Source organism: Nerophis ophidion, linkage group LG16, assembly GCF_033978795.1.
Source record: "Nerophis ophidion isolate RoL-2023_Sa linkage group LG16, RoL_Noph_v1.0, whole genome shotgun sequence".
NCBI lineage: Eukaryota > Metazoa > Chordata > Actinopteri > Syngnathiformes > Syngnathidae > Nerophis > Nerophis ophidion.
Genome location: NC_084626.1, coordinates 19,836,404 through 19,860,431, shown reverse-complemented (window position 1 = coordinate 19,860,431; position 24,028 = coordinate 19,836,404). Strand labels below are relative to the sequence as shown.

Below are 24,028 nucleotides of genomic sequence, written 5' to 3'. Positions count from 1 at the left end.
AGGGATACCCCCCTACCAGGAGGATGGTCATACTCGCTTATGGTGACCGCCGATGATGATGATGGTATGTACTGTATGCATGTACTGTATGCATGTACTGTATTGCGAAAATGTGCGTGAGTGAGTATTTTTGTAATGCAACAATTGTGGTGGAGCATAAATCCTATCAAGCTAAAAAGAGCCCTGGGAAAACAGCCAAAGGCGGAGATGAGTGTGAGTCCAGCAAAGAACGTGGGGACAGAAAAGAGAGAAGCACAAGCTGGAGAGTTGAGAAGACAAAGGTATCCGAGTCTTCACTGCCTACACCATCAAACGCTTTTCTTGGGCTTCCACAGCATTTTAAGAACCACCCACTGCCAAGCAAACCAATTAAATGTATTCACTAGTGTGACCAATCAATCCCAGGCAGGCGCAGGTGGGGAGAAAGAGAAGAAGAAGAAGAGGACAAAACCTCAGAGACTTCAATGCAGCAGAAACTCTTGTTCTCCATATTAAAAAGGGCATTGCAGCGCTGCACATAGCAGCAACCCACCCATGATGTCCCAAAAGACTCACCTTGCGTTTTCTAGAACGGTGTTTTTTAACCACTGTGCCGCGCCACACCAGTGTGCCGTGACATACAGCTTGGTGTACCATGGGATATTATGTAGTTTCACCTATTTTGGTTAAAAATATTCTATGCAAACCAGTAATTATAATCTGCAAATTGAGTGAGTGTCTAGAGCTTGGCAGAGTAACCATGCCATACTCTTCCATATCAGTAGGTGGCAGCAGATAGCTAATTGCTTTGTAAACGTCGTATCTAGGGACGGCATGGCGCAGTGGAAGAGTGGCCGTGCGCAACCCGAGGGTCCCTGGTTCAAATCCCACCTAGTACCAACCTCGTCACGTCCGTTGTGTCCTGAGCAAGACACTTCACCCTTGCTCCTGATGGGTGCTGGTTGGCGCCTTGCATGGCAGCTCCCTCCATCAGTGTGTGAATGTGTGTGTGAATGGGTAAATGTGGAAGTAATGTCAAAGCGCTTTGAGTACCTTGAAGGTAGAAAAGCGGTATACAAGTACAACCCATTTATCATTTATCTAATGCTTAAAGAAACAAATAAAGAAAAAGGCGAGTGCCCTTAAAAAGGCATTGGCGCTTAGGGATGGATATGCAAAACAAAACTAAAACCGAACTTGCTACAAAGTAAACAAAAACAGAATGCTGGACGATAGCAAAGACTTACAACGTGTGGAGCAGATGGCGTCCACAAAGTACATCCCTACATGGCTTGACAATCAATTTCCCCACAAATGATAGCGTCCGCACAACTGAAATAGTCTTGATTGCCAAAACCAAGCAGGTGCGAGAAATAGCGCTCAAAGGCATGAATGAAACTGCTACAGAAAAATACCAGCAAAACATGAAAAGCCACCGAAATAGGAGCGCAAGACACTGCACACAAATAAACACCAACAAACTCCAGCTAAGTCAGGGCGTGATGTGACAGGTCGTGACAGTACACCTACTTTGAGACAAGAGCTATAGTGATGCATGCTTGGTTATGGCTTGAATTCATATCTAACAACTGCAACAATGACTTTTTACTGTCCATATCAATTACGGAGTTTACATGTTAAATGTTTTTCTGCTGGTGGCTTGCCTCCGCATTTTTTCAATGAGCTTTGGCTCAAAAAGGTTGAAAAAGACTGTTCTAGAACAGTGGTCCCCAACAACGCTTGATAATTTGTCTCGCGGCCCGGCGGAGGCTGATTCTTTTTTATTTTAATTTTTTTTTAATTCTTTGTCATGAAAAAGGGAGGTTTTTTGGGTCGGTGCACTAATTGTAAGTGTATTTTTAAAAAAATGTTGATTTAATAATAAAAAATGTTTTTTAAAAATGTCAAATTAAAATAAATAAAAATTATTAATAAAAAAATATTCTGCGGCCCGTGCCAATCGAGCCGCGGCCCGGTACCAGGCCCTGTGGTTGGGGACCACTGTTCTAGAACACCAAATGAAAAACGCCTAAAAATAGGAGCCCAGATAAAATAATGGAGTCAAGAGAAAGACAAATTTGCTATGAAAGCAAAATCAAATCAATTAAATCGTCCTCTAATTCCCATACTGTCTTTGGAGACGCTGCGTGGTTATTTTTGACAACTGTGACAGTGATGTGATCGCCAAGCATAAATGTCACCGATCATTCAAATAAAGATGTCAAATAATTAAGAGATTGCTCGTCAATGCACAATACAAAGAGCAGAGGGGAATTGGCCACACATAACCACGAAATGACCATGTAGAGCAGGGGTGCCAAACATACGGCCCGAGGGCAGAATCAGGCCCGTGAACAGGTTTTATCTGGCCCGCAGGATGAGTTCTCCATGTATAAAAATTAGCCCAACTGTTTTAATGAAAGAAACTGCTGTTGTAAATGTGTCCACTGGATTACGCAATAGCAATTATTTGAATCTTTGTAGATGATGCTACAGCCAACCATCCATCCAATTTCTACTGTTTATTCCCTTCGGGGTCGTGGGGGGCGCTGGAGCCTCTCTCAGCTACAATCGGGCGGGAGGCGGCGTACACCCTGGACAAGTCGCCACCTCATTGCAGGGCCAACACAGATAGCAGGACAACATTCACACTGACATCAAATTTAGTGTTGCCAATCAACCTATCCCGAGGTGCATGTCTTTGGAAGTGGGAGGAAGCCGGAGTACCCGGAGAGAACTCACGCAGTCACGGGGGAGGACATGCAAACACCACACAGAGAGATCCAGAGCCCGGTGTCAGGATTATTTGGTAACGAACCCCAAGATGCAGAGAAGGAGGGAGGCATTTTGCAGGAAAACATAGTTTAATTTAAAATACTAGAACTAGAACAAACAAAGAGTACAAAGAAAAAGCACGCACGTGGGCGGATATAACAAACTAAGGGCTATGAACAAACAAATCGGAAGCAGGGAACAAAAAACAGTAAGCTACAAACATCTACCAAATATAGCTTACCGCTACACTGCAATCACACGACTAGTAGGAATGACAAGTAGACAATGACATTGACACGACAATAATCCAGCCCTGACTGGAGGAGAAAACAGGTCTTAAATAGTGGCTGGCTGATTGATCCCAGGTGTGGCCAGGTGCCAATCAGTCACAGCTGAGGGTTACACAGCACTCAGGGAGACAAACAGGAAACAGAACCAAAATTAGAGTGCTGACAGGAACTAAAGACAAATGCAGAGGAAAAACTAAGACATAGACCAAAACTGTCAGGGACAAGCCTGACACCCGGGATTGAACTCAGGACTACTCAGGACCTTCGTATTGTGAGGCAGACGCACTAACCCCTCTGTCGTGTTAATTAGATGTAGTTTGTTAACTAAAAGGACAAAGTATTCCCCCCCTTCCAATTCTATACCCTTAATGACATTTGTTATTTGGCACTACATAGAAAATCATGTGAACATGACTCTCTAAGCCCCCGATATCAATGTAGGGATCCCCTACTGTTGTGGCGTTGTAAAAGTAATACTAAATGCCTTCAGTATTGGCACAACTTGGTCTGCATGCTGGGAAAAATACCAACAGTCCATTAAAAAACAGAAAAGTGAGCGCCATCGGAAAATTGGAAAAGGGCAGCGAGTCTATATAATCTAGTATTCTAAAGCTATTTTCTAAAAAGATAACCAGTGAAGAAAGAGTCTCTCGGATATCTGCAGCCTGCAGATGGATGCATTTATAGAAACGCTCTTGTGGAGTCCGTGTAACCTTTGCCATGTCACAAAACCAATGGAAGGGAGGAAGAACAAAGTGTGTGTTTTGGTGTACCCTGGCGTTCTCCTGCCTGCTTGGGGGAGTGTGAAGCTGCGAGTAATTGCGCTGACCAGCTCGCACGCTGCTTAATGTTCAGTTCGCTGCTGCTTTTATGCGCCTCTCGTGTCCATTCCGTTTGCTCGTTGTTTGCAGGCGAATTAAAGCTGCCACTCAAACAGGAAGCTGTGTGGGCCACACTAGGAGTTCCAGATTAAACAAACATGCTTGGCCAAGAGACCATGTCTAAGCTCTCATGACCCTGATGATCTTGTGCTCATGAACAACATTCGGTCGGTCCAGATGGAACGGCACTATTCAATATGTTTTAATAAACATCATTACAGCTGCTTAGTAAATCATTACAAAACAGGTCACTTCTCCTCACAGCATTAATACTTTAAAACTAATATGTTAATGTCGAGCCGGCCTCCCTTGTTACTGCAAATATTATATTACTACTGCCGTTTGTGCTGTAAAAAAATGTTAATGTTAAATATTTCTACTGTTCTGACCAGTGATGACCTTGTTCAAACCTCACCAAACTTGTACCAAATGTTTGTGAGGTATCCCTTTAGTATGTGGAACATATTCACCTTTAATTGGCTCATAATTAGTCATTATTAAGTACTTATTAATGCATTATTCTGCATGGCCTTACTATACAACCAGTATTACCAATCCTAACCCTCTAACCCCAACACTAACCAAATAACCCTAAATTAAGTCTGTTACTTACAATATGTTCCCCTAGTGTCCAAATCACTTTTAATTAAGTCTTTGTTACTTAGAATATGTTCCCCATGCCTAAGTGTTACAGTTTCTGCTTTTAAAAAATTCCTATTATGATTTTAATGTTATTAAAATGGTATTATTATTCACGCCCATAGTGATGTGCGGATTGATATTGAATTATCAACACCACAAATGTTTTTTTCCTTCAGTACAAGCCAGCACAAACATTACTTTAACTTGTTTTTACATATTGTATTTATATTATACTACACATGTCTGGTTCTGAATTAAGCGTTTCTAGCATAAAATAGCTAAATAAACTAAAATTATAAAAACTAAAAAAAATCAGAGCACACTGTTCAGTATCGTGGCCACTGATTAGCTCAGCCTCAGGCAGTGTTACTATATTGCATTAAAAGAGTGTAAAGGTGACCAAAGGTGTGATTTATACTTCGACTTAGACAAACTTTAATGATCCACAAGGGAAATTGTTGCACTCAGTAGCTCAGTTACAAAGGATGGAAAGTGTAAGAATGGAAAGAATAACGCAGGGATAAACTAGACTAAAAATGTAGCAATAAAACATACAACATATGTAATATTTACATATTATATATACAGTATATGATAAATACTAATATATTGAGATAGGCGGCAGCGCCCCCCGCGACCCCAAAAAGGGAATAAGCGGTAGTAAATGGATTGATGGATGGATATCATATTATTACATTATATAATACATTCAATATATAACAATTACCATGTTCAGTATTACAGTATATGTAACATCTGCAGCCAATTGTTTGGGCATCTTTCCGGATCAGTTTGTCAATCCGGTTTAAGTCCCTTTTGCTGGCGATGCTCCCCCAACAAACCATTGCAAGGTACAGGGCACTGGCCACAACAGACTGATAAAATGTCTCCAACAGCTTGTTCCACACATTAAAGGACCTAAGCTTCCTCAGAAAAAAAGAGTCTGCTGTTTTTCCTGTCTAGAGCATGTTTTCCACTTAATGCAGGTGTGGGCAAACTATGGGCCGCGCCGAACATCCAGCCCGTTTGTCCCTTTAATTCAGCCCGCTAAATATTAAACCAGACTTGAACAACGATCTGTTTTGATAATTGGCATAACAAAACTGATACTAGACTTCGATGTACTGGCAAAAAATGGTGATCAACAACACTGCCCACTACTAAAAGAAAATGTAAGTGTTAAACCTTTGATACCATAATATGTTTCTTTGATGTTCTGTTAAAAATAGATGATTTATGATTAAAATAGCCCATGTTTAAGAAGTCTACTCTTATTTCCAACAGTTATGAAAATGGATGGATGGATGGATGATATGCTTTGAAATGCATCATGTGCTCGCTCTGTCAAATTTCAAAAGCCAAAATGGCCCCTTTGCCAAAAGGTTTGCTCACCCTTGCCTTAATGTAACTGGTCATGGCTCACTGCCAGGGCAAAATTGAAGCCGTATTACCTAGGAAATAAGGGGTTTTTACGTGAAAACAAATGTGAAAAATATAATGTATCGTAGACTCCAGAAGAAGTCAAGTGTGATGCTATTTTTAACTTTTGTTGCCAATTGGCCCAATTCCAACATGTTTTACCTCCTGTGTACCCACTTCAGTCTCCGTGCTTCCACAGACACACAACAACTCCTCATTCTCCACCAATCACTCTAGAGGCACGGACGGTTTGTTTGCGATCATTAAAAAAGTTACCATTATATCAGAACCACACAAACACAAAACATTACCACCAGCAGGTCGATACAGTATGAATGGATATATATATATATATATATATATATATATATATTGCGTTATTTGTGCACTATTGAGTAGTAATAAACCAAAAATTTGGCCACCAAAAAAAGAGTTTGATCATTGAAAATAGCCACCAAAACCAAATGTGAGGACGTAAACAAGACGTAACTGTCAGCATGTCTGCAATGTGGACCTGACTTTACTATATCCGGTGTATACCTGCGGAAAGCGATCTAGAAAATGTGCAAATATTGAAAGGGCAGTGGTGGCTTTTAAGTAGAGAAAGTCCAACTGGAGCAGCAGAACGAAGCAAGTGTGATGTCATGTTTTCGTTGGGGACATTTAGTGACCGAAGTTGAGTCTCTAAACCAGGGGTCCCCAAACTATGGCTCGCGGGCCGAACGTGGCCCGCCAGCATCCAAAATCCGGCCCGCTGGAAGTCCCAAGTTAAAAAAAAAAAAATTCGAATTCGAATTATTATTTTTGAAATCTGTTCTTTCTAATCCATTTACCACCACCTTGTTACTCTCGGTGTTTCCGAGACGCTCAGGCATATCATATTGTCCAAAAATAAATTTTCTCATCGATAACGTAACATCATTGCACTCACGCCGCAGTGTCGGGCAAGTACGCGGCAAGTGCGCGCTCTTTCAGTCAATTAGTGCGCGAGGAATGTATATGTATTTATATGTACAAACCCCGTTTCCATATGAGTTGGGAAATTGTGTTAGAGGTATATAAAAACAGAATACAATGATTTGCAAGTCTTTTTCAACCCATATTCAATTGAATGCACTACAAATACAAGATATTTGATGTTCAAACTCAATTTTTTTTTTTTGCAAATAATTAACTTAGAATTTCAAGGCTGCAACAAGTGCCAAAGTAGTTGGGGAAGGGCATGTTCACCGCTGTGTTACATCACTTTTTCTTTTAACAACACTCAATAAAGGTTTGGGAACTGAGGAAACTAATAGTTGACGCATTGAAAGTTTAATTCTTTCCCATTCTTGTTTTATGTAGAGCTTCAGTCGTTCAACAGTCCGGGGTCTCCGCTGTCTTATTTTACGCTTCATAATACGTCACACATTTTCGATGGGAGACAGGTTTGGACTGTAGGCGGGCCAGGAAAGTACCCGCAATCTTTTTTCACGAAGCCCCGCTGTTGTAACATGTGCTGAATGTGGCTTGGCATTGTCTTGCTGAAATAAGCAGACAGCGCTTAGATGGCAGCATATGTTATTCCAAAACCTGTATGTACCTTTCACGATTAATGTGTAAGTTACCCATGCCTTGGGCACTAATACACCCCATACCGTCACAGATGCTGGCTTTTGTACTTTAACAGTACAATAACAGTTTGGATGGTTCGCTTCCCCTTTAGTCCGGAAGACACGATGTGGAATATTTCCAAAAACAATTTGAAATGTGGATTCGTCAGACAACAGAACACTTTTCCACTTTGCATCAATCCATCTTAGATGATTTCGGGCCCAGAGAAGCCGGCGGCGTTTCTGGATGTTGTTGATAAATGGCTTTCGCTTTGTATAGTTGAGCTTTAACTTGCACTTAAGGATGTAGCGACAAACTGTATTTAGTGACAGTGGTTTTCTGAAGTGTTCCTGAGCCCATGTGGTGATGTCCTTTAGAGATTGATGTCGGTTTTGATACAGGGCCGTCTGAGGGATCGAAGGTCACGGTCAATCAATGTTGGTTTCTGGCCATGCCGCTTACGTGGAGTGATTTCTTCAGATTCTCCGAACATTTTGATGATATTATAGACCGTATATGTTGAAATCCCTAAATTTCTTGCAATTGCACTTTCAGAAACGTTGTTCGGGCTCCACGGTGGCAGAGGGGTTAGTGTGTCTGCTTCACAATACAAAGGTCCTGAGTAGTCCTGGGTTCAATCTTGGGCTCGGGATCTTTCTGTGTGGAGTTTGCATGTCTTCCACGTGAATGCGTGAGTTCCCTCTGGGTACTCCGGCTTCCTCCCACTTACAAAGTCATGCACCTGGGGATAGAATGATTGGCAACACTAAATTGGCCCTAGTGTGTGAATGTGAGTGGGAATGTTGTCTGTCTATCTGTGTTGGTCCTGTGATGAGATGGCGACTTGTCCAGGGTGTACGCCGCCTTCCGCCCGATTGTAGCTGAGATAGGCACCAGCGCCCCCCGCGACCGCAAAGGGAATAAGCGGTAGAAAATGGATGGATGGAGTTAGCAACTTGTCCAGGGTTTACGCTACCTTCCGCCAGAGTGCAGCTGTGATGGGCTCCAGCACGAGATGGACCAGTGTTAGAAAAATGGGTGGACATGCGTCATACCCAATAATGCAAATTATACAATGGCGTCATTTTGACACCGCCCCACTTCACCCCTGGCTACGCCCGTGCTGCCACAACTTGTCATAACAAGATGCAACTTGAAAAGCGAGCATTCAACCTGCCACTACTTCTTTCAAAAGTAGTAGGTGAAAAGATTTTTGTCATGCAATTGTGCTGATGTGGGATCCTAACAACTAACACAAGTTAACATTTCTTTCAGTTGTAAAATGTATTAGCCACAATCACACAGAACAGTAAAATGTTCTGACAATTCTGATGTACATATTCTGCACAAATAATGCAGCCATGTAAAGATGACATCATGCGTGGGTGTTGTGTGCACACGTGTGTCTATTAAAACTGCTCGCAGTAAGCCTGAGGATGTGGAAACAATGGCAGCGTCCGATGCCGCCTCTCATCATTCCACGCTGTAGCAAATCAAACAATAACAACATGGAGGATAAAAGACTATAAACAGCACATCCATGTGCTCCCGTTTAGAACATACTGTTTGTCAAGCATCTCCTTTATCATTGCATCAACTTCATCCCTATGACACCAAATAGAAACACAATCATTAATCTTATTGTCAAGGTTTTTCACATCAGACCCCTTTACAAACCCTTTTTCCTACATGCAACAGTCGCCCACGCTCCTCATCTATCCTCGTCTAAACTTCCACTCCACGGCACACTACTTCTTCCTCTTCCTCTTTGGGTAGATCTGGTTTGGTTTCCCACCAAACATGATGTATTCAGAATTTGTCAAAGTTATTTGTTGATGTCTAACCCCGAGATGCAGAGATGGAGGCAGGCATGGTATATGAAAACCTGATTTAATTAAAACTAAACAAGAACAAACAAAAAGCACGCAGATGGGCGGAATAACAAACTAAGAGAGCTAGCACTGGGAGCAAGAAAAACAAAAAGGAACTTTAGCATGGAATTTAGAGGATAACAAACTGAAAAACTGGAAATAGCTAATGGCTAACAAAAACAGCTTACCGCTATGACGACCAGGACAAGATGTAGCACAACAGGTAATAGCTGAAATGATGCCAGACACGACAGGTAGCAAAGACACAACAGTGACATGAGGCAACGACAATACAAATGACAATACAATGATCCAGCAACTGACACAAGACAAAGCAGGTACAAATAGGAGCAGGCTGATTGGCAACGGGTGTGGCCAGGTGCCAATCAACCGCAGCTGAGGAGGAACACAGTACTCAGGGAACAAGACAGGAAGCTGACAAAATAAGAGCACTAGACAGGAACTAAAGACAGGAGATACTAAACACAGAGGAAACCGACAAATGCAGAGGAAAAAACTAAAACATAGACAAACTGTCAGGGGAAAGCCTGACAGAATTAAAAACATACTACATTATACCATTTAATACACTAATCCAATTTTTTTTTTTTTACCAAAATCAAATACACTTTACCAAAAATCGTTATACCAAAATAATACATTATACCAAATTTAAATAAACTATACATAAATGTTATATATTATACCAAAATAATACACACACCAAAATATATACCAAAATTAATAAACTATACCAAGATTAAATATAATATACCACAATTAAATACACGATACCAATAACAAATACATTAAACCAATGTTTTTTAACTAAATCAAATACAAGGTTCAAGTTGTATTTGTCACACGCAGACTACACCACTGTGAAATGCTTTTTTCTATGCTCTTCAGATATTGCGTACAGTGGGTTCCAAACACTAGTTGCAGAATATAATACACATTGATTGATTGATTGATAAATACAAAACAATTGAATAGCTCTGATGTACATTAATTACAAGACAATTAAGTTGCACGATAAGTCACAGAAGTTATGGTAGAAGTATTAGTACAAGCAAAAGTACAGTAGTCAAATACAGTACCAGTCCAAGATCAAATAATGTAACAATATATACAGTATAGAAAGGAACAAATATGAAGGTGTCGACAGTTCTTTGGCAGTTGAGTAGTGACAGTAGTATGAAAAAAGGTAATGGAACAGTATGACTTCTTTATACTCTTGTTTTTTTATACAAAAATGTATACATTATACCAAAATTAATACAGTATATTAAATTACATAAACTATACAACCTTAAATATATTACACCAAATTAGTACACATACCAAAAGCCTATAGCAAGATTAAATACTAATGTACCAAAGGTAAATACAATACACCAATATTAAATACGTTAAAAAATGTTTAAACGAAATCAAATACACTATCCTGAAAACTATACAATATAGCAACATTTACACATCATACCAAATTAAATAAACTGTACAAAATAATAAATACAATTATACAAATACCAAAATGTTTTAAAAAATTAACACACTATACCATGATTAAATAAAAATATTTAAAAAAAAGAAATACACGATAGCTGGGGTGTCTACAATTTTTCCAGCGAGGGGCCACATTAAGTAAAATCGAAAGATGCCGGAGTCACTTTAATACATGTTGTACACAAAAAATGCTAAAAGCAAACCAATGAACGTCAATATATGCTAAGCTTACCTAACCACATTAGCTTTGTGTTATAGGTGGAAATTGGTGTAATCTAATAAGTAGGGCTGTCAAAAAGAAAAAAAAGTATTTGTGACCAAGTATTGGGGTCTTTTGTAATTTAATTGAAATGTTTAAGCTAATTGAAATCATGCGAGCAACTTTGTAATATTATTAATACTTGTTATTTAATTATAATTCATGCAAATTCAAACACTTTTAAATGTTTAGTTTGACAGCCTTATTAATAACATCTTGACAATAATGCCTTCCATCCATTATCTATTGCTTGTTCCTCCCAGGGTGGCTGGAGCCTATCTCAAATGCACTCTGACAAAAGGCAGAGCACACCCTGGACAAGTCTTGGTAATATTGAATTAATTATTTTTTTTACAATCTGCCGAGGGCCAATAAAAAACGAGCTGCAGGCTATATTTGGCCCGTGGGCCGCACTTTGGTCGCCCCTCCACTGTACCAATATTAAACAGTTTTTTTTAACAAATTTAAATGTGTGTGTGTATATATATATATATATATATATATATATATATATATATATATATATATATATATATATATATATATATATATATATATATATATATATATATATATATATATATACATACATATATATATACACCAAAATGTATACATTATCCACTATACCAAAATTTTCCCAAATTATTACACTGTACCAAAATTAAATAGAACAAAAACAATGTGTTTACCAAAATAAAAGCAATAACAGATTTAAACACTATTAATAACACTTTATAATTTTGTTTTACCAAATTGAATACAATTTTACAAAATGTTTCCTAAAATGAAATACATAGTACCAAGTATAAATACACTATACCAAAATTGATATAAGGTACCAACATTGTATACACTATACCAAATTAAATACACTATTCCAGTGGTTCCCAACCTTTTTTCAGTGATGTACCCCCTGTGAACATATTTCAAATTCAAGTACCCCTTAATCAGAGCAAAGCCTTTTTGGTTGAAAAAAAGAGATGAAGTAAAATAGAGCACTATGTCATCAGTTTTTGATTTATTAAATTGTATAACAGTGCAAAATATTGCTCATTTGTATTGGTCTTTCTTGAACTATTTGGAAAAAAAGATATAAAAATAAGTAAAAACATGTTGAAAAATAAACAAGTGATTCAATTATAAATAAAGATTTCTACACATAGAAGTAATCATCAACTTAAAGTGACCTCTTTGGGGATTGTAATAGAAATCCACCCGGATTCATTCTAAACATTTCTTCACCAACATCAATATTTATGGAACATGTCCACAAAAAATCTAGCTGTCAACACTGAATATTGTTGCATTCCTTTTCACAGTTTATGAACTTACATTCGTATTTTGTTGAAGTATTATTCAATAAATATATTTCTAAAGGATTTTTGAATTGTTGCTATTTTTACAATATTTTAAATAAATCTCACGTACCCCTTGGCATACCTTCAAGTACCCCAGGGGTACGCGTACCCCCATTTGAGAACCACTGCACTATTCCATCAAGCAGAAGAGATGTCTTCTTATATAGACGCTCCCTTGAGCAAGGCATCTAAAATCAGAATTCCGAGGAAATGCTACCAGTGTGGCAGAGCCCACACTGGTAGCATTTCCCTCGTCTAGTACATGTCGTGCTGTGAGTGTGTTTAAATGTGTGCGTGCGTACTGGAGTACATAAAAAGATCAACAACAGAGTGTCAACAAACCGCCCCAGAGGGAATACATCAAGTAAATGATTATTATGAAATAGCAAAAGAGTTCAAAGCAGTGCAAACTACAACCATGCTGATAAATGCTGGTAATGATAAGGAAAACACTATGATGAATTTCGATATTGATGTCAGGGTGGAATCTAAACACGCCTTTCCTCCCTGCGTCAGAAAGTCAAGTCACAATTAGCACACAATCAACACGATGTTGTCTGCAGGTGAAAAGGAGAAAAGGGAACAACAGGGAAGCGATCTTGTTAGCAGCCACTGTGGCCTGGCGGGATTTCTATCACACACACGTATAGCGAGGAGGCATCCATTTAGAAAATGGCTTTTCTAAGCACGCTGGGCCATTTAGCACACCCTGTGACGACTCCTGTTCGAAGCCATGATAAATGCCTTGACACATGCGCTGTGCACGTGCACACGCACGCACACGCACACACATCACCTTCTGTACACTCAACACAAGACATTACCGTCCGTGACTCTGAGCTGAGCCCACTGAGAAAAACCTTGAACACTTGTAGGGTAAATTAAACTAAATCCACTTTTAACTTTGTGTCGCTTGGACACTTGTCGGGTAAATGAAACTAAGTCCACGTTTAACTTTGTGTCGCCGTTTCAACGTACACAACGAACACGCGTACAGTTCTCTTTTTGTCTAGCCAAAACATAAAGAAACATAAACTTATACTAAAAAATTAAATCGCTGGTGTCTCTAATTACCATCAATTTTGAAAAAAAAAACATATTGAAGGTAACAGCTGTGGCTGTAGGCAACCTCATGATGTAGTATGTATTACCTCCACCAGTTGGCAGTACCATAGGTACCTCGGAATACGAGTTTAAATGGTTCTGTGACAATTTGCACATAGAAAAACTTGTCCTGCATAACAGTGTTGGCCATCGAAATGTATTAAAATCAATTCCATCGGTGCTGGAGCCCCCAAATAATTACAATTTGAATATGTAACATGCTTTTTGAAAGTAAAAACAAACTTTTAGATAATGAATATTGTATAAAATCAATACAATAGAATGTAGTATAAAAAGGTACCATAGTTTTATGAGGTATTTTAATAATAATGCACAGTATTTACTAGGGGTGTGGGAAAAAATACATTCGAATACGAATCGAATCGTTTATGTTGTGCGATTCAGAATCTATTCTCATTTTTTAAAAAATCTTTTTTTTTTTTTTTTTTATCAATCCAACAAACCACTACACAGTAATACCATAACAATGCAATCCAATTCCAAAAGCAAACCTGACCCAGCAACACTCAGAACTGCAATAAACAGAGCAATTGAGAAGACACAAACACGACACAGAACAAACCAAAAGTAGTGAAACAAAAATGAATATTATCAACAACAGTATCAATATTATCTACCTATATATAGCTCGGTTGGTAGAGTGGCCGTGCCAGCAATTTGAGGGTTGCAGGTTCGATTCCCGCTTCCGCCATCCTAGTCACTGCCGTTGTGTCCTTGGGCAAGACACTTTACCCACCTGCTCCCAGTGCCACCCACACTGGTTCAAATGTAACTTAGATATTGGGTTTCACTATGTAAAGCGCTTTGAGTCACTAGAGAAAAGCGCTATATAAATATAATTCACTTCACTTCACTATAATTTCAGCATAGCTGGGATTAAAGATCCCTCATTGGCATTATCATTAGACATTTATAAAAATAAATAAAAAGTGTCACGGTGGCTTACACTTGGATCGCATCTAATAAGCTTGACAACACACTGTGTTCAATATTTTCACAAAGATAAAATAAGTCAGATTTTTGGTTCGTTTAATAGTTCAAAAAAATTTACATTATTGCAATCAGTTGATAAAACATTGTTCTTTACAATTATAAAAGCTTTTTTTTTTTTTAAATCCATTACTCTGCTAGCATGTCAGCAGACTGGGGTAGATCCTGCTGAAATCGTATGTATTGAATGAATACAGAATCGTTTTGAATCCGAAAAATATCGGTTTTGAATCGACAATCGAATCGAATTGAAAAAAATCGATATATTATCGAATCATGACCCCAAGACTCGATATTGAATCGAATCGTGGGACACCCAAAGATCTACAGCCCTAGTATTTACTGTACCTTCTAAGGTATCTCCTTGTTGCTGCTTCTCCATATTTTCATGGATAATTTTCCACTATTTATATATTATTTTTACATCCTTGGCTGGCGTTAGACTCATTCTGCTTCAGTATGGTGCAGCCTGGCAGTGCTACGCTCTAACTGCTTCACCAAGTTAGCTATCTACACTTTGTCATTTTTTTTAGGGTTTTCTTTCTCTATTTCAATGAATATGACTTCCAGTCGCTAGCCGGCTTGGCTGCGTGGGGCCGGTGGTCCCTGGCTCCCTGGGCGCCACGCCTGCTGTTTGGGTTGGGCTCTCTGGGCGGCTGGGGCCGTACTCTGGCTCCCACGCACACTGGGAGTCAAATATATTGTACATACAAACACACATATACTCACACACAGACTGTTATTCATACATACATACATACATACATACATACATACTTACGCTCCCACATACATACACAAATACAGTACATACAGTACCTACATACTCCAAGTTCGTCCATCTACACGCACATTCATGGTACAAACATACACATACTGTACATATCCATTCACTGTACAAACATACATATATACATACTGTACATATACATTTACTGTACAAACATTTCTATACACATTCTGTACATATACAAGTACATATACACACATACACTCATGCACATGATCACGTTTCATCAAACATATATTACGTTGTTGCCCTAGGGGAAACTGGGTAACACATGGCATATTGACAAAGCTTAACCCATTGTTACTATAACAATCTACAAGCTTAATATACAGTAGGTTGCCTCTTTCTCTTCCCCTCCATTTTTCGGTATTCCTTTTTTTTTTATCTGTAGTTATCATTATGTATATGTATTGTTGCATTTGAACAACTGTATTGTTGATAATAGAGGTAAACTATTGGTATTGCTTATGATCAATAGCGCTTTTTTTTATTGCTATTTGTATTGCTCCAGTTGTAGTGTAAAAATGCTTATTGTCATTTCTATATGATTTATTTCGCTAACTGCTTCTTTGCCATCACTTTTATGATCATATTTGTACATATCGTATGTGCTGGTGATGTTCTATTGTTGTTGTTGTTTTTGTTGTTATTGTTGTGTTTGCTGTTGTTGTTTTTGTCTCTCTGTCTAATCCCCTCATCCCCACAATTCTCCCCTCTGTCTTCCTTTTTTTCCCTCTTTCTATCCCCTCCTGCTCCGCCCCGGCTGCACCAAATGATAATATAAATATATTTAATAAAGTCAAATTGAAATAAGGCAACAAGAGAAGTATCCTACACTTCTCTTTTGTAAAGTAAATCTGAACAGCCGACATAGGCATCTACATCAACTATATGATTTGCCTAAGTAGCTGGACAGGGAAAAAAAAAAAAAAAGATTATCACTTCTTATCTTCCACACTCACTTTTTGCCTTCTCATGCTTTGAAAAACAAAGTTTGGATGTTTTGTCCGGCTCTTACAGGGTTCACTGTGACATTCACTACGCCAACTAGTGCCGGGGAGGCTTGTAACCCATAATTATTCTTGCAAACTAAAGCATAAAAATCAGCCTAGAAACATCATGTATCCTGAAAAACTCGTAAGCTGGGGCATTCGTATCCCGAAATAATAGTGTATGAGTTGCCACATTTTAACGGATTTATACACCACTTAATGCGCTTTAAAATGTTAGTTGTGCTCGCGAATTACTGCTTTGCAAGTCTTGCAGTACTTTACAATAACGTAGATCTGCAGTAATAATGTAGGCTGTGGTTCGCCAGCTGCCCTAACAAACGAGTAGTTGAAACATTTGTACACATGAGTATCGATTTCGCCGGGTGTTCTTAACATTTTTGACCTCGGCGGCCAAACATTTCCACTACAGAGGGGCCCGGGGGCGAATGAAATATTACACTGAATTCATAATATTACTCTTGATTTCATAGTCAGAATCAAAATCAGCTTTATTGGCTAAGTATGTTAAACACACAAGGAATTTGACTCTCTTGTTCAATGTAAAGAATATATACTAACGATTACCTAAAAACATAAACAAGTACTAAATAACGGCTCAGAGTGTCCGTCCTGAGACCGGAAGGTCGTGAATTTCAAGCCCGGCCGAGTCATACCAAAGACAATAAAATGGGACCCATTGCCTCCCTGCTTGGCACTCAGCATTAGGAGTTGGACTTAGGGCTGAGCGATATGGCCTTTTTTTAATATCTCAATAGTTTTAGGCCATATCGCAATACATGATAAATATCTCAATATTTTGTCTTAGCCTTGAATTAGCACTTAATACATATAATCACAGCAGTATGATGATTCTGTGTCTACATTAAAACATTCTTGTTCATACTGCATTAATATACGCTCATTTTAAACTTTCATGCAGAGAGGGAAATCACAACTAAGTGAATTGACCAAAACTGTATTTATTAAACAATTAAGCAGTGGCACAAACATTCATGTCATTTCAGAACAAAAAAGTGCAAGATTGTCATAGACATTTTAAAACAAGCTATTAGTGCACTTTTGTGCATGATTTCACTAAGATGACATATCAAAACAACACTAAATTAAATTGCACTTTTTGTACAGAACGTATCTGCAATTGTTTAAAACAAATAAAGTGCACGTTTGTGCATGATGTCACTAAGATGACGTATCACAACAACACTAAATTAAAGTGTACGTTTTGTACAGAATGCCACTACAATAGTTAAAAAACAAATAAAGTACACTTTTGTGCTTGATGTCACACAAGATAATTCAATAACACCGTTAGCATCACAGCTAATGTTACCCATGTCGCTACCTCTCTGCTTGGAGAGGGCGAGTGACATTGCACACGTGAAGTATGTAAGGAGGTGGGCTTAGTTTACAAGAGACAAAAAAGAGGGAAAAACACATGCAGTGTAATGCCCGCAGCTAAAAGTAACTGCGTGAGAACGTATACTCGAATATCACAATATAGTCATTTTCTATATTGCACAGAGACAATCCCATGATATATCGAGTATATCAATATATCGCCCAGCCCTAGTTGGAATTGGGGGTTAAATCACCAAAATGATTCTCGGGCGCGTCCACCGCTGCTGCTCACTGCTCCCTCACCTCCTAGGGGGCAAACTTGGGGATGAGTCAAATGCAGAGAGTAATTTCACCACACCTATTGTGTGTGTGACTACCGTTGGGACTTTATCTTTAACCTAACTAATACGTGCAAGGCTGATAAATAATAGTGAATAGAGCAAAAGCAAAACGACCTGACCTACTTACAGTTTAACAAGATAAACCTTGTAAAATGATATGAAAGCATGAGTTAATCACAAAGATTATCATCAAGGCTTAGGTCGGACTGATTACAAAAATAAATACTGATCAAATACCGCAAAAGTAGAGACTCAAAAAATGACAAAACATAAATCCACATACAATCACACAGCGCTAAAATAAATTCTGATTAACTTAATAATAAATAATATTAACATAAAGGTCCTGTGTTCGATCCTGGGCTCGGGATTTTTCTGTGTGAAGTTTGCATGTTCTCCCCATGACTGCGTGGGTTCCCTCCGTGTACTCCGGCTTCCTCCCACCTCAAAAGACATGCACCTGGGGATAGGTTGATTGGCAACACTAAATTGGCCCTAGTGTGTGAATGTTGTCTGTCTATCTGTGTTGGCCCTGTGATGAGGTGGCGACTTGTCCAGGGTGTACTCCGCCTTCCACCCGAGTGCAGCTGAGATAGGCTCCAGCACCCCCCGCGACTCAAAATGGGAAAAGTGGTAGAAAATGGATGGTTGGATATATGTTTCTTAACTGAACTATCAATAAAATTAAAGTGCATTACACAACTTCAGCTCCAGACTTCTTCTTTTTGTTTGATATTGTCATTACTCCCACAAGTGGTGGAAAAGTGTACAGTTCAGGCCCAAACGGACAAACAGATATTTTTTTGGCGGCCTCAAGGGGGCATTAGCGGCCCAACACTGGTTTATACCAGTGGTCCCCAACCTTTTTGTATCCGCGGACCGCTTAATAATTTGTTCCGCGGCCCGGGGGGTGTCCTTTTTTTTCTTCTTTGTCATGAAAAAAGGACGTTTTTGTCATGAAAAATTTTGGTTTTTGTGGTTGGTGCACTAATTGTGAGTGTATATTGTGTTTTTTAGGTTGATTTAATTAAAAATGTATTTATTTTTATTTATTTTTTTTTTTTATAAAAAATTCTTCTGCGGCCCGGTGGTTGGGGACCACTGGTTTATACCACCCATGATTGAAATTGGAACAACACAGGTTTTTATTCCAGTGATGCAAACATGCAGCAAGACGTACTACATTTGTGTGACACGTAAATAAATGCAGTGCTGATGCAGACAAGCTGCCGTGAGTGTTTGGTGACATTGAACATTATCTTGCACTGACATCCAGTAATGTCCATTAACCTTTTACTTCTGTCAACTCCCTCCCTCGCTGTGCTATGGCCCAAGTTCAGGACGCCACCAGCCGGATGACGCACACTCGCCGGCAATAACAAAGCTTTTATCTCAGGGTGCGTTTCAGCAAATGTGTGAAGACGGGACATTTTAAACCAGTGTCAACCACGACCCGCCTCAGCCATCTGCCACACGTTACATGCTGCCTCGTGCAGGGAGGAAGCCATATGGACTCAAACCAAACAGGTTCTATTTCATATCACTCAGGTGATAAAAAGTATGTTCATAAAAGGTCATCATTTACTAAAGTTCACTCACCGATCTCATTTGCTGAGTTCCGGTAACGTGCTGCAGAACTTTTTCCAGCTCCTTCTCGATGCGTCCAGCCCAGTGAATCATTCTGGAAAAGGAAGACGCGACATTTTCAATTTGCATCAGCTCACATGATAACACTTGTTTACTTTTCTTCTTTCTTGCTGGAGGTAAGCGAGGATGTGGACGGAGGAATTTGAGTAAAAGCGGGTCTGCTTCAGGATCAAACGGTGGCAGGTGCAGCACAGGATGTCGGTGCGCTATTTCTTTCAATATGGTGTTCCAAGGAGTGCAGCTGACATTTTAAAGCGCATGCAGAGGTAGAAATATCTGCTGAATGCTGATCACTCACAGCTAACACCATCTTTTGACGTTGAAAGTGGTTGCCTACAGCCACAGCGGATATTTTCTTTTTCCGAGAAGACCTAATGCTTAATAGACAAATATATTGTACCAAACATGCTATGTGAACAATCAATCAGCCAAATAGGCATTATGTTCAAAATTAAATATATATGTATTAGTGCAGTGGTTCTCAACCTTTTTTCAGTGATGTACCCCCTGTGAACACTTTTTTGAATTCAAGTAGCCCCAATTTAGAGCAAAGTATTTTTGTTTGAAAAAAAGAGATTAAGAAGTAAAATACAGCACTATGTCATCAGTTTCTGATTTATTATAAATAAATAAATAAATAAATGGGTTGTACTTGTATAGCGCTTTTCTACCTTCAAGGTACTCAAAGCGCTTTGACATTACTTCCACATTTACCCATTCACACACACATTCACACACTGATGGAGGGAGCTGCCATGCAAGGCGCCAACCAGCACCCATCAGGAGCAAGGGTGAAGTGTCTTGCTCAGGACACAACGGACGTGACGAGGTTGGTACTAGGTAGAAATTGAACCAGGGACGCTCGGGTTGCGCACGGCCACTCTCCCCACTGCGCCACACCGTCCCTATTAAATTATTATTATTATTATTATTATTATTATTAAATTGTATAACAGGGCAAAATGTTGTTCATTTGTAGTGGTCTTTCTTGAACTATTTGGAAAAAAAGATATAAAAATATCTAAAAACTTGTTGAAAAATAAACAAGTGATTCAATTATAAATAAAGATTTCCACACATAGAAGTAATCATCAATTTAAAGTGCCCTCTTTAGGGATTATACTAGAGATCCATCTGGATTCATGAACTTAATTCTAAACATTTCTTTACTAAAAAAATAATATTTTAAACATAAACTATATTTATGGAACATGTCCACCAAAAATCTAGCTGTCAACACTGAATATTGCATTGTTGCATTTCTTTTCACAGTTTATGAACTTACATTCATATTTTGTTGAAGTATTATTCAATAAATACATTTATAAAGGATTTTTTAAATTTTAGAATATTTAAAAAAAATCTAACATACCCCTTGGCATACCTTCAAGTACCCCCAGGGGTACGTGTACCCCCATTTGAGAACCACTGTATTAGTACATGGATTGTATAAGAGATGACCAAAAACTTCACTGTTTCATATGTGCGTCACCTATGACGTGAAACGCATCCAGTTGATAGTCTATATCCTGCCATACGGGATGTTTGTTAGCATTTATTGCAACATTCTCCAACACCTCAAAGTTTCTCTCTAAGACATTCACCTATATCTCAGTAAAACTAAAATAATGCTATTTGGTAACAGTAAAATAGAAAGTCAAACACAAATAGACAGAGTAGATATTGAAAGGGTAAAAGAAAACACGTTTGGGTGTAAAAATGGATGATAAAATGAATTGGAAATCTCATGTAAAACATATAACATAAAGTAGCAAGAAAACCGACAATAATGAATAAAGCTAAACATGTTCTCGACCAAAAATCACTTGATATTCTTTACTGCTCGCTAATGTTACCATATCTGAGTTATTGTGTAGAAATATGGGGAAACTACAAATGTGTGCTTCATTCATGAACGGTGTTACAAAAAACATCAATTAGAATAATACATGAAGTTGGATATAGACAACATACAAACACTTTATCAAATCAAACATATTAAAATTGAACGATTTAGTGCATTTGCAAACAGCTAAAAGTATGTACAACGCAAACTATAACCTGCTACCCAAGAATGTACAACAATTCTTCTCAACAAAAGAGAAATATAAACTTAGAGGAAAATCTAATTTAAAACATTTGTATGGTTGTACAACACTTAAAACCTTTAGCATAACTGTATGTGGAATTAAATTATGGAATGGAATAACCAAAGTCAAACAAAGCTCCAATGTGATTCAGTTTGAGAGACTGTTCAAACTACAAGTGTTCACAAAGTACACAGAACAATAATTATGATGAACATCTTGAACCTTTTTTTTTATTATTAAGACAGATTATTTAGGTATTTAATATTTGTTTGCTTACTATGCATTATAATTTATTTATTGTTTATTTGCTCACTGTTCTGTTACAGACAACAAGGAAATTGGATAAAATTGTTATGGTATGAAAAGGGGTAGGATTAAACAGGCTCTGCTTCTTCCTACTCCTTTTTGGACGTGCTGTAATGAAACAGGAAACGTGATGAATTACATTGCATGTTCGAAATAAACTTAACTATTTAATTATTTGCTCAACTTTAACAGTATTTGGGGGCTATTTGTAACTTGCTCAAAGTTACTGTACATTTTCATCAATTCAATAAATACAACATGAAGACCGCCGGCTATCTCAACAAAGTCTGCATGACAGTTTTGGGGGTTATTTTTTTTCCTTCTTTTATTGTTTCTTCCTGTCTTGTGCTCATGCTTTTGTTCCACTTCTTTGTTCTGCAGTGACTTAACCCCTGCTTCTGACTGAGTGCTATTCCTCTCACCTGTCCCTGATGTCACAGGGTTATATTGATTTTGGAGTTTCTGCTAAAACTTGTATCATTCTTCTAGAGTGTGGTACCTATTTAAATGACATTGTTTGCTTACCTTCTCTGCATTCTGGAATCAAGCCAACAGCAACCATAGGCCATCGTGATATGGTTGCCATTAGTGGTTTTTAAATGTCAAAATGACTAATTCTATTGAATTAAAAAATGCTCATCAGCCATAAGAATTAGTTTGGCGTTTTTTCTCACCGCTGTCTCATACACATGTACAGGCAGGGAGCGTGTGCACATACAAAAAACCAGCTTAGGAGAAGCAACTAACAATATGCAGCCATGTTGTTGTTCTGATAGTATATACATTTATTGATAGCAAACGTTAGATATTCAAATGGCTTTCAACACACACAGCTCAGCTGTGTGTGTGGATGCAGTATATGTCATTGAGTGCTAAAAACCGTAAAGGGTGGAGTATAAGGCTTAAAACACTTTGGAAAGTTAATGTCCGCGTAAACCTTGCCCTTTAAAGACCATTAAAGCTGGATTTGGATGTCATGAGACTAGGCTTTCTATATATTATCTCATGCTGCTACGCTTGGCCTGAAGACACCAGAAAACTGTAGTTGTTAGGTAGGGGTAGAACGGTTTACAAAATTGGATCTAATTATGGTTTTGTGAGAGATATTTTGGTTGGGTTTGGTGTGTTTTTCATCAAGTTCTCCTAGTATGTATGTGGTTGGTGCCCATACTTGCCAACCCTCCCAGATTTTCCGGGACACTCCCGAAATTCAGCGCCTCTCCCGAAAACCTCCCAGAAGAAATTTTCTCCCGAAAATATCCCGAAATTCAGCCGGAGCTGGAGGCCACGCCCCCTCCAGCTCCATGCGGACCTGAGTGGGGACAGCCTGTTTTTCACGTCCGCTTTCCCACTATACAAACAGCTTGCCTGCCCAATCACGTTACAACATCTATGGATTTTAACAAAAAACTGCACACACAAGGAGACAAGGCAGTAGAACGAGGAAGTTACAGCCATGGCGACGCCGTCTGTAATAGAGTGATCTATGTTGTCTGTTGCCATCTCCTGGTGAAAGTTGGCTATAGCGTTATGGGGTTGCTTTTTGATTGGCCAAAGATTTACGTGGTGTTGCGCACCTGACGGCAAGTGAGGGAGTCTGTTCTGAAGCCTACAGTAAAGAGATGTAACTTCATTACCTCCCCTGGTTATTGACTCCAACCCAATATATTACACCGTCGACGAGCAAAATGAAGAAATACGCTTGCATGTTCCAATACGAATTGAAACAGGAATTTCCGTTTATCCAGGAGAGTTCAAAGGGGAAGGGGTATGTTGCCTGTAGATTTTGTAGAACAGACTTCTCCATTG

At 38.7% G+C, this 24,028-nt stretch overlaps 1 protein-coding gene across 3 annotated transcripts in view; it reads right to left on the bottom strand.

Moving 5' to 3' along the window:
* cacna2d2a (calcium channel, voltage-dependent, alpha 2/delta subunit 2a) overlaps positions 1–24,028 on the bottom strand; it is a 553,278-nt gene that overhangs the window by 508,639 nt on the left and 20,611 nt on the right. For all 3 annotated transcript variants that reach the window (XM_061874585.1, XM_061874586.1, XM_061874587.1), the window contains exon 2: positions 19,776–19,857. In XM_061874585.1, the coding sequence (XP_061730569.1) occupies positions 19,776–19,857 (82 nt within the window). The remainder of the gene's footprint in view (positions 1–19,775; positions 19,858–24,028) is intronic.